At 45.7% G+C, this 12398-nt stretch overlaps 1 protein-coding gene across 1 annotated transcript; it reads right to left on the reverse strand.

Annotated features, from left to right (window-relative positions):
• Positions 1-5112: 5112 nt before the first annotated feature.
• Positions 5113-9801, reverse strand: ZIC1 (Zic family member 1). The gene is made up of 3 exons (XM_025870210.2): positions 8087-9801; positions 6520-6683; positions 5113-5848 (listed from the first exon to the last, which is right to left on the reverse strand). The coding sequence occupies exons 1-3, from the start codon at positions 9066-9068 to the stop codon at positions 5651-5653; spliced, it is 1344 nt and encodes a 447-aa protein (XP_025725995.1). The 5' UTR covers positions 9069-9801; the 3' UTR covers positions 5113-5650.
• Positions 9802-12398: the final 2597 nt, after the last annotated feature.

Genomic DNA, 12398 nt, shown 5'->3' on the forward strand with positions numbered 1-12398 from the left:
ACATCCACCCCAAAAGCCTGTGTTTATATATTTTCAGGTAATTTTGCAGGACAAAAATCTCCCTTGACGCTTAGACTCGCCCACCCCTATCCCTTCTCTTGGTTTTACCTTCCTCCGTAATTCAGTTTTCTTTGCGAGAAGCTAGGATTTTCCCGGATAGACAGAAAATTTTTAAAAAGGAAACAGGCTGTGAGCTTCTCTCGCCCTCCGTACGTCCGTATGTTTTCTGTAGCTAATGGGAATTGTCACACAAAGGATAGATTTGCTAAGATATCTAGTCTTCAAACGTCTGGTGGGTGGTTTTTTTTTTTTTTTTTTTTTTGAAGATAGGACTTCCCTATGTTTATATCAGCGTTTAATAGTTGATTCTTGTGTATGCTATAGGTGAAAATATCACTAAGTTCACAACCAGTGAATTTCCCTCCATATACTAGAGATTCCCTGCAACCATCACAGGCAAACAAAATATTGGGGACAGTTGACAGACAGTCGTATGTCTCTAGCATCTTCACGGCCAAATAATGTCATTTCCATACTAGATAGCTAAATCCTACTTTATATTCTTAAAAAAAAAAAACACTTCCATTATAGCATCAATTGGAATAGCGTCATACTGTTCTAGCTCCTTGCTCTAAAGTGGAAATAAACATTAGGAACTAATGCCAGAATTCAGCTTGCATGGTAAAAATAGTCCCTGGTTTGGCTTGATCTTGTTTCCTCTTGCTCAAGAAGAGACTCTGGAACAACCAGTCTTGCAAAGGTTAATGGAGAATATTGCCCATTCTCTGTGTATATTACACCACTATATTTGCAAAAACTTCGAAGACTCAAATGTGACATGTCATAGGAAGTTATTAACATGTTTCTTATTTCTTCCCCCAAACTAGTGATTGTCACTTGAAAAAAAAAATAGATTGCTGTATAGTTACCCTTATAAAGCATTACTTTCTATATGTAACCAGTTTGAATGAGTACATATTACTGATGGTGACTGAGGTTGTAAATAGCTGAGAGTATCATGGGTAATGTGAACCTTTAGTGGTTAACTGGCATAGATGGGATACATCTTTTCATTGCCACTCTATTTTCAAGAATTCTAAAACCAGAGAGTGATATCAGCTGTGACCATCTTCATGAAAAGACTTTTTTTCTCCTAATATGAACACACAGTTCTAAGAACTACACTGATACTAGGAGGAGGCAAGAACTCTGTACCTAGATACCTAGAGAGGAGGAAATAAATTCATAATTAGTATTTCACATTGAAAAAAAAAAAGAAATGTGAATTGGGAATGTCTGAAATCTGATGGTTTCATATACAGTTCACAAGTATCAAAAGTACAAGCTCAGTGTCTTCCTTTGGAGTTTGCCAGACCATATACAGTTTCTCCCCAACCCATCTTAAACTAATGCTGCTCTTTAAGGACCAGGGCCTTCTCCAAGCTGCCTCCTGGAAAGAAGTATGTTTAGGTACTAACTACACCAGCACTGATTCACAAGGGGTCCAACACACTTACTATATCTTGGCCTCAAAAGGGGGATGTCTGGAAGGTTTCAGAGCTGGGGAGTGTAGTTCTGTTGCCAATCCTTTAAAAGTTCTGAGAAAACTTCACAATCAACAAATAAAAACATCTAAATGCCAGGCCCATCACCAAAGAAGGTTAGTGCTATTTTCATTGTCAGCTAAAGAAAAAAAAAATGATAAGCATATGGGCCAATTGAAAGGTTACATCTTTCTTTTGGAGGTGGTTTGCTTCTTAAAGGTTAACTTGAATGCTTGACTTTAAAAAATCAAAATCATCAGCTGCAAATGCTTAAAGCAGTTGGGGGTAGCTTTTGAAGAAGAAAACAAAGGATCTGAAATGTTTGAAAATTACTTAACCCCCATATAAATGGTGCTTGTATATTTATATGCTTACTCTGTAAATGTACACACACACATATCACAACTCATTTCTCTTCATTTCTCAAATATGATTGCTTGTACTTAGGCATTTTTTGTTGATACAATATAACTTTTTAATAACTTGTCAGTTGTTCTAATCACTTGATAGTATCCAGAATACAATACAGTGGAAATATGAATCAGGATGGCTGTCTGCCTAAACCAAAATTCACAGCTACACACAGAAACCAGCCATTTGCAGCATATTCAGCTCCTGCTAAATAGGGTCTAACAATATATCTCGCTGTTCACATTCATGTATTTCAAAACCTAATAGCCCATGAAGAAAAGTATGAAGAATACATCTCAAGAAGCAGACATTAAAGGTACCAGCAAAATAATAGACTACATTTAAGTTTGAAGCATTATTTTAAGCGACCTACATCATTAATGACTTTTTCTTTGTGGTGGGTGTTGGAGAAGAGAATGCATAAGGGGCATTGGCATAAATATTGTCTTCTACTGTAAAAGTTCCTTTCCTGTGAGTGAGATTATTCACAAACACACACAGTATTCCTCAAATGGTTTTTTAAAAAATTATTTGGCTTCAAAGCCAAAACAAAAAAATGTTTTAAATGTGAAGTAGTTTTGAAGTAAATGTTTACCCCTAAAATTTATATTTAAAATATCCTACTTAAATCATAGATCATAGTATATTTAATTACTATACAATGATATTAAAGTTAAAAAATCACCAAAAACATAACAAATAATGACACATTTATATTTCCAAATTTGAAGTAAACTGCTTTTAAGAATGGTCAAAGAAAAAATACACTCATTTACTATCTTCTTAAATGTACTAACAAAGTTAAAAAATACTGTTGTTATTATTATGATTATTGTCATAAATACTCATGTCAGGATCCCAGACATTCTGATCTCTATGGAAAGGAGAAGGATTATTCATTGAAGTGTTTATCTTTCTTTCCTAGAGAGATGGAACTATCTTTATTCCTCTTTTTTTTTTAAATTATTGGGCCTAATGTCTAGTGTCATGTCAAATACTATACTATTAATCAATCTGAAATCTCCAAAGACAATTGAGGACAGCTTTTGGTCTCACAAATTTTAGGAGCTAGCAGCATTTCTCGTTTAGGTGTTCAACTTCCTTAAATCTCGCCAAACCTTGCAAGGTGGCGCTCTTTTCATGAAAGGTTGATATTTACTCTTATAATCACAATAGTATTTTTTAAAAAGTTAAACACCACCATCTCCAGTTTTTCCTGTGTTACATAAAATGCAGCAAATTCCCTCCTTTACCAATAAAACTTTGTTGGCCAAAAGTGACAAATACAAATGGGCAAGAGATGAAGACATGTCAACAAAGGATTTTTAAAGAGAATTTAACATTTTGATTTTGTAATTGGTCAATGATATACTCTGAAAAATTAATGTCTCTTTGAAATAGATGTCAATATCGTAAGGGGTTCTCATACTTTTGCAGGGTTTTCCCTCTCTTACTTTTCTTCTCAGAGTCAATATGGCCTATGATTTCCTGAACACACATAGTATATTAAAAAAGCAGGTCCAGGTTCGTCCTTGTCCACACTGAGGTCAGTTTCTGCCTCCTGCTCTGACACATCCACACCCTTGCAGTTACAGCCAAGGCCCTGATTTGTGATCTCCCCTACGTTGTCTGCTTAATGGGGCGATCATGCAAGCTACAACCAGAGACAAAGAAGCTCGCGTTCCTACCAGCGCAGCTAACTTCGAAGGAGCAGCATAGCTTGCAAATCTATCAAACTAAACTGCAAGAAAGACAATCTGATTTAGAGAAAAGGCGTTCTGCTACAGTCATTAAGCACAAGTAATTTAGATTTTTTATATTGTCTCCTCATTTACAAATTTACTGTATCAACGCCAGCCAATGGAACGAATTTCTTAAGTAAATGAGAAATAAATAAAAGAGATAGAAAGATAATCAAATTACATAAAATAATTCTCTTCCCTAGATATATTTTTGAAAGAACTAATAACAGTGGCAAAATTATAGGAATAATACATATCATAGGAAGTAATTAATTTAAATTAGCATCACATTTGAAGAAATACAAGTAAAACGCTCTATGGGCATTTACTTTTGTACAAAGAAGGAAGGTCTGTAAAGCCATGCATCAACATCCTGAAAATTAGTTATGGCCATAAATGGTTTAATTGAAGACAGCAATTTAAAATATGATATTGTAAATCTGCAACTCGGTTTCAGCCAGGGGAATTTAATTTGGGGGGCAGCGGAACCCTCTGCTTCAAGTTCATTTGCAACATTGCAGAGTGAGCCCCTGAGCTTCTGACAATTCACCTACATTAATATTGATGTTGCCTGTGCAATCTATTTCTGTTATTTTTATGGTTGTTATTGTATGTCTGCAAAGGTCATTTAAATTATACAGCGGCCGAAAATTTGTTTCATAAATTTTGATATAAATACTAATTACACCCTCTCGGAGAGCCAGCAGGGTAGCGTTCATTTATCACGTTTATAGGACCTGCGATGACAGAAAGGGAAGGCGAGGAAGACTGGAAAGATTTTCTAGAGACCCACTAAAGCTGGCCGAAGAGGCAGCAGGTTGCTGGGGGTGAAGAAGAAATTCCTACCACAATCACTGAGATTTAAGAATCTTTAATAAGGTACGAAAGGTTACCAAACAGTTCTGGAAACTAAAGTGTACATACGAGTTTTTCTAGCCATAAATATTGAATAGCTGTAACATGAATAAACCGGCCCTTTACATGCGGATAAATATGGAAACTAGGAATTATATACATTATGTGGTTGTATCTTTTGCCAAAAGCAACGGACAGTTATAGTTTATATCTTCTTTAATATCACTTTACATAAACAAATGGAACAGTTTGACACGCAGATCCAGGCTCGTACTATACGAATTCTTGACAGGACGTGAAACAACATTTTACTGCACTAAAGTACTTAGACTTTGGGACGAGAAATGTTTGCACTTTATACAAAAAAAAAAAAAAAGCACATTAATACCAATAATATTCTGTTAGGTCGACGTGGAGACTGTAATCGTACAAAGTAATTCACATTTTGGTACACATTTACTAGAACATTCTTGCCATTCAGTACAAACAGTTGGCTTTCGGCCGCCCACCCCCCTCCCTTCCCCCTCCCCCGCCCGCCCGGCCCCTCCCCCCTCCCCCAATGCAAAGACCACAACGCCACGAACCCACCCGCCCGCTCCAACCGAGATATAACTATTTACAGAATCCAACAGTACAGTTTTAAGCTAATAATTCTGTATTTACAAGAATGCAAAGAAAAACAAAAAACAAACAGAACGGAAGCCCAGAGGGCCTGTTCGATTCCGACGAGAAACTGGCCCTCGGTCGGGGTTGGCAGCACTCGGTCAGGCGGCCGCCTTGTCCTCGACCACCCTCCCGCCCCTTGGCTACCAAACCTTTGCAAAAAAAAAAAAAAAAAAAAAAAAAAACACACAAAAGAAAAAAAGGAAAAAGAAAGAAAAGAAAGAAAAAAGGAAAAAAAATTAAAGGTTTGGGGCTTTCTTTCTCTTACTCGGTCCTGGGTCTATTGGCAGGTTTAAAAAAAAATAGGACTGCGGTGTCTGGGGCGGGGGAGGGGTAGGGGGCTGTGTTGATTCGCAGGGTTCATTCAGTAATATTTTGTGTACGTATGTGTTCAGTCTCTTAAATAGGGTTTTGTTCGGTGTTTTGTTTCTGATTTTAAACGTACCATTCATTAAAATTGGAAGAGAGCGCGCTGTGGCCGGCTGTGTGGTGGACTGCAGAGGAGGAGGGCGACAGGGAGCTGGTAGTCGGGTTTTCTGTGGAGGGAGACACGATGGTGGGCGGCGTGGAGGACTCGTAGCCGGAGCTGGCTGCGGGCGAAGGCTGCGAGCCCTGCGAGGAGGATTCGTGGACCTGCGGGAATAAAGTCGCGTTTTTACAGAGATAAAGAGCCCGCGGGGCAGCCGCCTAGGACGGGTGAAGGCCGCGTGCCGCCTCCCCACACAGCGCTGAATCCCCTTGAACTCGTGGGAGGCCTGACCCGCCGGACTTAGGTTTGGCTGCCCGCCTCCGCCCAGCAAAGCCAGTGCTCCAGGGAGGGACAGCGCCCCCCGGGACCCACAAAAGAAAAACCGCTCTGGGAAGGGGGAGGCTGGATTTGAGGTAGGAGCCTGCGACGGTCCCTCCTGCAGCCTCTGTACTTTGCTTGCTCAGCTTTAGGTAAGCAAACGCTCAGGCCTGTGTGCAAGAGCCCCACGCTTCTGCCAACGATGCCCGCTACAATGGCGGCAGCTTCGGCACAGTCAACCCGCTGGTACAGCCCTAGCTAGCTCCCTACCTGGGCCAAATTCCGGTCGCCTGCCCCTTTCTTTTTACTTTTATTATTAAACAGTAAACTTAGGATGCCCTCATTCCCCTTTCCAGCTCCCACCCTCCGTGCCCAGCCGCACTCAGCAAAGCGGAACCGTTGCCTTTCTGCCTCCGCCAGTTCCTTCCACCACCCGGCTGCCACTCGCCGCCCGGCCCTGGCCGAAGACCGGAGGGGGTCCCGGTTCAAAGGCGGCCAGCGAGAGCGCGGCGATTACCTTCATGTGTTTGCGCAGCGAGCTGGGGTGCGTGTAGGACTTGTCGCACATCTTGCAAAGATAGGGCTTGTCGCTCGTGTGCACGTGCATGTGCTTCTTGCGGTCGCTGCTATTGGCAAAGCGTCGGTCGCAGCCTTCGAACTCGCACTTGAAGGGCTTCTCCCCTGGTGCGAAAGGCAAGAAAGAGAGAAGTCTGATTGCAACAAATCCTGCGGCTGTTTTTTAAAATTTTAAACAATGATAAAAATCAAAACAAAATAAAAAGGCAGCAGCTCAGTGTTAGTACTTTCCAAGTTCAAAAACCCGAGTCTTTTTGTATCTGCAGGGTAATTATAAATATCTGAACTATTTTAACTTCTAATCCAATTAGATCCAGATTTAATTTTTTTTTATTATTATTATCAGTGGTGGTAGTTTTTCTAGATCCCAGAGTGGCAGCAGGTCTGGCTGCTGGTTTTTCTGCCCGGGGCTATACAGACGACTTCGGGCGGCTTCTACCTAGTTCTTGCTTTCTAATTTTCACACTGCCAGCAGATTCTCCTGCTGTTTTGCTCTTCTCTCCTCCCCCTACCCCCTCCCCGACGCTCCGCACCCCCCTCGTCGCTCCTCCACCCCACCCCACCCCCGACACACACTCACATTTTATAAGGTAATCTGGGCCGAGAGCTCGGCGCCGCAAATTCTTCCTTCACTCTGGCATTAAACCCCAAGTTCCAAACGCGGTTCACAGAAATCACCCAGGCAAACCAGAATAGGGAAGCAGACAGGATTCCCGGCCTTGTTGGCGCTAGGGGCCCGGAATGGCCTGCCCGACTCAGACCACAGCCTTGAGCTCGCCGCGAACTTTTAAGTGTTCCTGGCCGGTCTCTTCGTTTTTAAAGGCTAATGCAGGGTGTTCGGTGTTTTGAAAACTATCTCATGAAATCTAATTGACAAAAAAGACTTCTCCGCCTTCTGTCGACTCTCTCAACTCTTCAAGCTTACTCAAATACAAGTCACTACTAAAATTGGGCTCTTTAAATATGCATAAGCCTTCAAAAGCCTCCTCAGGCCCAACATACTTGCTTTCAATACTCCCCCCACCCTTTCGGTTTTTGTTTCTTTCTCGGCGCCTCCATCCTATCTCTTCCAATTTCCTTAGTTCTTTCATTTGACATTTTCACTAAGGTGTCTAGAGAAAGATGTTAGCCGGAAGCAAATGTTTAGATTTGTCTGCAGCTGGACTTGCTGGCGCCTCCGCCACCGCGGAGAACCGGCCACCTGTCCTGGCTTCGCGTACACCAAGGGCTCCACAAAGCTGGGTTTGTCTCTCTGCTCTCCCAGCCTTTTTTAGTCCTCATTTAAAAATCTATATTCCTAGATACCTCTTGGCCTTTCTTCTCTATACCTCTTCATAATTTCAAGCCTCAAACTAAACACCAGCGCACACTTCCACTGCCTGCCTGCTGGAACCTGACGCCCAGACCCAACCGCTGCCCGGTTTGTGCGCCCCGGCCACTGACTTTTGGATTTCGGGTCCCAGGCCCAGGATGGGGAGGGTGGGGGTTCAAGAACAGCGGTTTCGTACCTGTGTGCGTCCTTTTGTGGATCTTTAAGTTCTCAGAACGCGCGAAGACCTTGCCGCAGCCAGGAAAAGGGCAGGGGAAGGGCTTCTCGCCCGTGTGCACGCGGATGTGGTTGACCAGTTTGTATTTGGCTTTGAAGGGCTTGCCCTCGCGCGGACACTCCTCCCAAAAGCAGATGTGGTTACTCTGCTCAGGTCCGCCGACGTGCTCCACGGTGACGTGCGTGACCAGCTCGTGCATGGTGCTGAAAGTTTTGTTGCACGACTTTTTGGGGTTGGCCAGCTGCTCGGGCTCGATCCACTTGCAGATGAGCTCCTGCTTGATGGGTTGGCGCATGTAACGGAAGAAGGCGCCAGCGCCGTGATGCGCGGCCATGTTCACGTTCATGGGCCCGTAACCGTGCAGCTGCGGCGCAGCATAATGCTCCGAACGCGGGCTGGTCACCTGGCCGTACTGTTCCGGCCGCGGGTACATGTCCCCGGAGAAGCCAAGCCTCATCTGCCCGTTTACCACGTTGGGCGACGCGTGGCCCGCCGCCTGCTCGTGAAGGCCGGGGAAGAGGAGGTGGCCCGCGGCGTCCGTGTGACTGTGTGGGCCCCCGAAGCCTCCGGCTGAAGCAGCGAACAGACTGTGCTGAGCGCTGGCTGCCGCTGCCGCGTCGCCAAAGCCCCGGTTGCGGAACAGAAAGTCCCGCGTGGAGTTGAAAGCTGCGCTCGAATAGGAGCCGACGTGGCCCGGGTGGTGGTGATGGCCCAGGGCCGCGGCAGCCGCGTAGCCGGGCGCCTGCGACGTGAAGGCCGTCTGGCCGGCGGAGGCCAGCTCGTGAGAGCTGGGGTTGAGCTTGAAGGCGCCCATGCCGTCGGCGAACGGGTTGATGCCCAGGCCCACGTCGCGCTCGGCCACGTCGCCCGCCGAGTGGTGGCGGGACGCGCCAAAGGTGGTCACGCCGATCGCGGGGTACTGGGGGCCGGCGTCCAGGAGCATCGTGGCTGCTCGGGGCGAGCCCCGGCCTCCCCCCCCCCCCCCCCCCCCCGCCCGCCGAGGAGGGAAAATCAGGAGGAGGAGGAGGAGGAGGAACGGGAGGCGGAGGAAGAGGAAGAAGAAGAAGAGGAGGGAGGAGGAGTCGACCCACCTCGCGAAGTCCTAGCCCGCAGGCAGCGGCGCGACGCGCCGGGACGCCCGCCTGGCCAAGCGCGGGGAAGCCGGACCGCTCCCGGCCGCAAGCAAGGCGGGCTCCGGCGCCCGCCAAGAAGACCCCGCCGGCCGGGCTCGCACTTTCTCGCCGCTCAGTCTCTGCCGAGAGGACCCTGCGTCAAGGCTGCCCAGGGAAAGGCATGGAGCATCTCAGCCCCCCAAAAAAAAACTTCCTCCCGGATTTGTAGCATAGAGGAATGTGAGCGCCGGAGCCACGACTACTCGCCCTTTCTCCGCCTCGCGCCGTATGCCCCTCCTTACTTCTCCACTAGCCCCTCGCCCTTTCTTTTCTCTCTCTCTCTCTCTCTCCTTTCTCTCAGGCTCGCCTTCTCGCTCCTTCACTCTCCTTTTTCCCCCTCTGCTTTTTGCGGAAAAAAAAGGGGGGGGAGAAAAAAGAAAGAAAGAAAAAGCCAAAGAAAAGGCGCAAATCATGCACAATATTGTCTTTTGCGGTTTATCTTCCTGGGGAGAAACTTTCACCTCCTCAGCCGGGCGGTGAGCGCGAGACTGATAGCAGCAATCATTCCTGCAGATAAATGAATTGAAAGGACGACACCGTCCCCCCCTTGATGAATGGGAGCAGGGGGAGGTGTCACGTGCTGCTGACGCGGGCGCCCATTGGTGTGCCCGCACTCCCCCCGCCTGCAGCCGCCGCGCCAACGGAGGGCGCGCCGAGGCGCCGCGCGCCGTTCATTGGCCCGCCCGCCTCATCAATCCCAGGTATTGTAAAGCGCTTGACATCCCCTTTTGACAAACAGGGCTGCCAGGAGTAGCAACTTTTTTTTTTTTAGCCAAATTTTTTCCCTCTTCTCATGGAAAAATTGTTTTGCCACGATTCCTTTTCCTTCTTGCAGTCATATACACTCTTTCTCTCTTTTTATCCCTTTTTCTCTCTCCCATTCCCTCTCCCTCTCCCCCTCCCTCTCACTATTTCTATCATCTCTCTTTTTTTCTCTATCTTGTCCTTCTTCAGACCTGCTTTTAGCTGAGCGATTTAGCTACTTGGGGCTTCTCCGAGAGTAGGAGGTGGGGATGGGGCTGGTAAACACAGGCACTTCCAGAATGTCCCGATTCAGCAACTTTCTTTTCTTTCTTCTCCCCTCTCCTCCCCAACCCCTTCAAGGGCAGCAAAGGAGGCTTTTGTTATTTGCTCCTTTTGAAGTTTGCTTCCCTCTTGCCTCGTCCCCCTCCTGTTCATAATTTAAGATCTCGGTAGCACACGGGCACTCGGCTATTTATACGAAATGTGATTTCTCAGGGTAATCGGTTGCCTCGATTTTCTCATCTTTATCAAATCGATTAGGCTTCCTGTGCTCCCCTTCCCCCCCCCCCAATAAGCACAGGTGGAAGAGAGCTCTTAACTTTCCAGGTTGTTGAGGTGGCATTTTGTGTGTGTGTGTGTGTGTGTGTGTGTGTGTGTGTGTGTGTGGCAAATTGGAAACATTGTTGCCGAGTTGTTTTTTATCTTCCTCTCCAGTGTTATTCTTCTTTTTTCTTCCTTTTCCCTAGTCTCCCTGGTCTGCCCCCGCTAACCCCCTCCCTCTGCACTCCTGTTCCCAACCAAGGCCCCTTTCATTCAGGTAAAACTGTAAATTTCCCAACGCGCCATTGTTCTTCAATACTGCCCAAAGCTCTCTAGAAATCCCCGAATACTTTTTTGGTATTTAAATCCCCGATAGATAGGACCAATGTAAATTTTGTGACATTCAAACCTTTTCTGGTTCACAAATCAGTCACCCTTGTCACAGTTATTGAAATTCCGCAACTCGCCACACCAGGACGGTGGAAAAAGCGGGCGCGGTCTTTGTTGCCGACCAGGCTTTTGATCGCCAGAGAAAATTTACTTACCTTCAGATGAGTGAGCAGAAAAAGAAATAACACTCCCTTTGATTTAGTTAGGAAAATGCAGACATTTGGATTCAGTGCAAACATACAACACTCGCTTGTTTTCGCGATGCGGCCCTCGATTAACCTGTCTTTGCCCAGCGCAAAGTCTATTCAACAACTGCGCGTAGTTGCTTTTTGTCCCGTCCACAAAGAGCCATTGACTATATATTAAAATGATTGTTGAAAGGTAGAGGAGTATGGCACTTAAAAGCAGGAAAAAAAATCCCTGTGACTCAATCAATTAAGGCGAGCAACATTTATGCATTTCAAAAAATGCACGCAGATGCGGGGGGTTGGGGAATGAAGGTTGCATTTCTCGCGGCTCTGTTTAAAACCCAACAGCCCCGGCCGAGGGTTTAGCTGAAGCGTCTGCATATTCATTAGGTCTAATTATTTTCTAGTAAGGAAAACACAAAAAGCCAAGAGTCGGAATCCTTCAATTTGCCCTTTGTTTCTAACTTCATTTGGCTTCTTTGCAGCTGAATCAGAGCCCTAAACTCTTCTCAGACAAAGAAACCTCAACTCATCTTTTCACTGGCGGCCCTGTTAGGAAACTCACCAGTGCCCAGGCAAGAGGAAAATGAAAATGAATATTTTTTTTTCCCAGTCCCCGGCGCTGGTTGCACCGGCTGGAGGAAGGCAGGGTCAGCGTCGGCCTCTCCTTGCCTTTTTAATTTTCTGGTCTTTTCATCGGCTAGATTCTCGCTTGGTGTTGGCGAGCTTAGTTGCCCTTTCCCTGGGCTCTCGAAGCTCAAAACTCGACTTGTGTATCTGGGATGGTTTCCCGGTGTCTGAAGGGACCTGGCCAACATTTGCACTTATTGTACTGGGAAACAGAAATTTGAGAAAGAAGAAAAAAATCACATGTTCTGTCTCCAGCAACAAGTCTGAGTATAGCAGCCCGGCATTCCCCGCCAACTTTGAGTGGAACCGGTATGGCGAATGGAAGGAAAGGGCTAAGGCTTGAGGGGTGGTTTTTCAAAACAAAAGAAAACAAAAAAACAAACAAAAAAACCCAAAAAACAAAAAACAAACTATTATACAGTTTGTTCAAAAAGATATATCAAAACCACTCAATCTTTTCTGCTGCCTACAAAGGGAAATTGAATCTTGCCTCCACTGCAATTGTAAAAACCTTATTTGCAAGGAGAAGTTTTCTCTAGAGGCTGTAGTGCTCTCACTAGGGAGAACAAATATTGAACCCACCTCGCCTGCCGTTCAGGAAAAAAAAAA

This window comes from Callorhinus ursinus, unplaced genomic scaffold (assembly GCF_003265705.2).
Source record: "Callorhinus ursinus isolate GAN/ISIS: 27379988/994484 unplaced genomic scaffold, GSC_fseal_2.0 scaffold1, whole genome shotgun sequence".
Taxonomy (NCBI): Eukaryota; Metazoa; Chordata; class Mammalia; order Carnivora; family Otariidae; genus Callorhinus; species Callorhinus ursinus.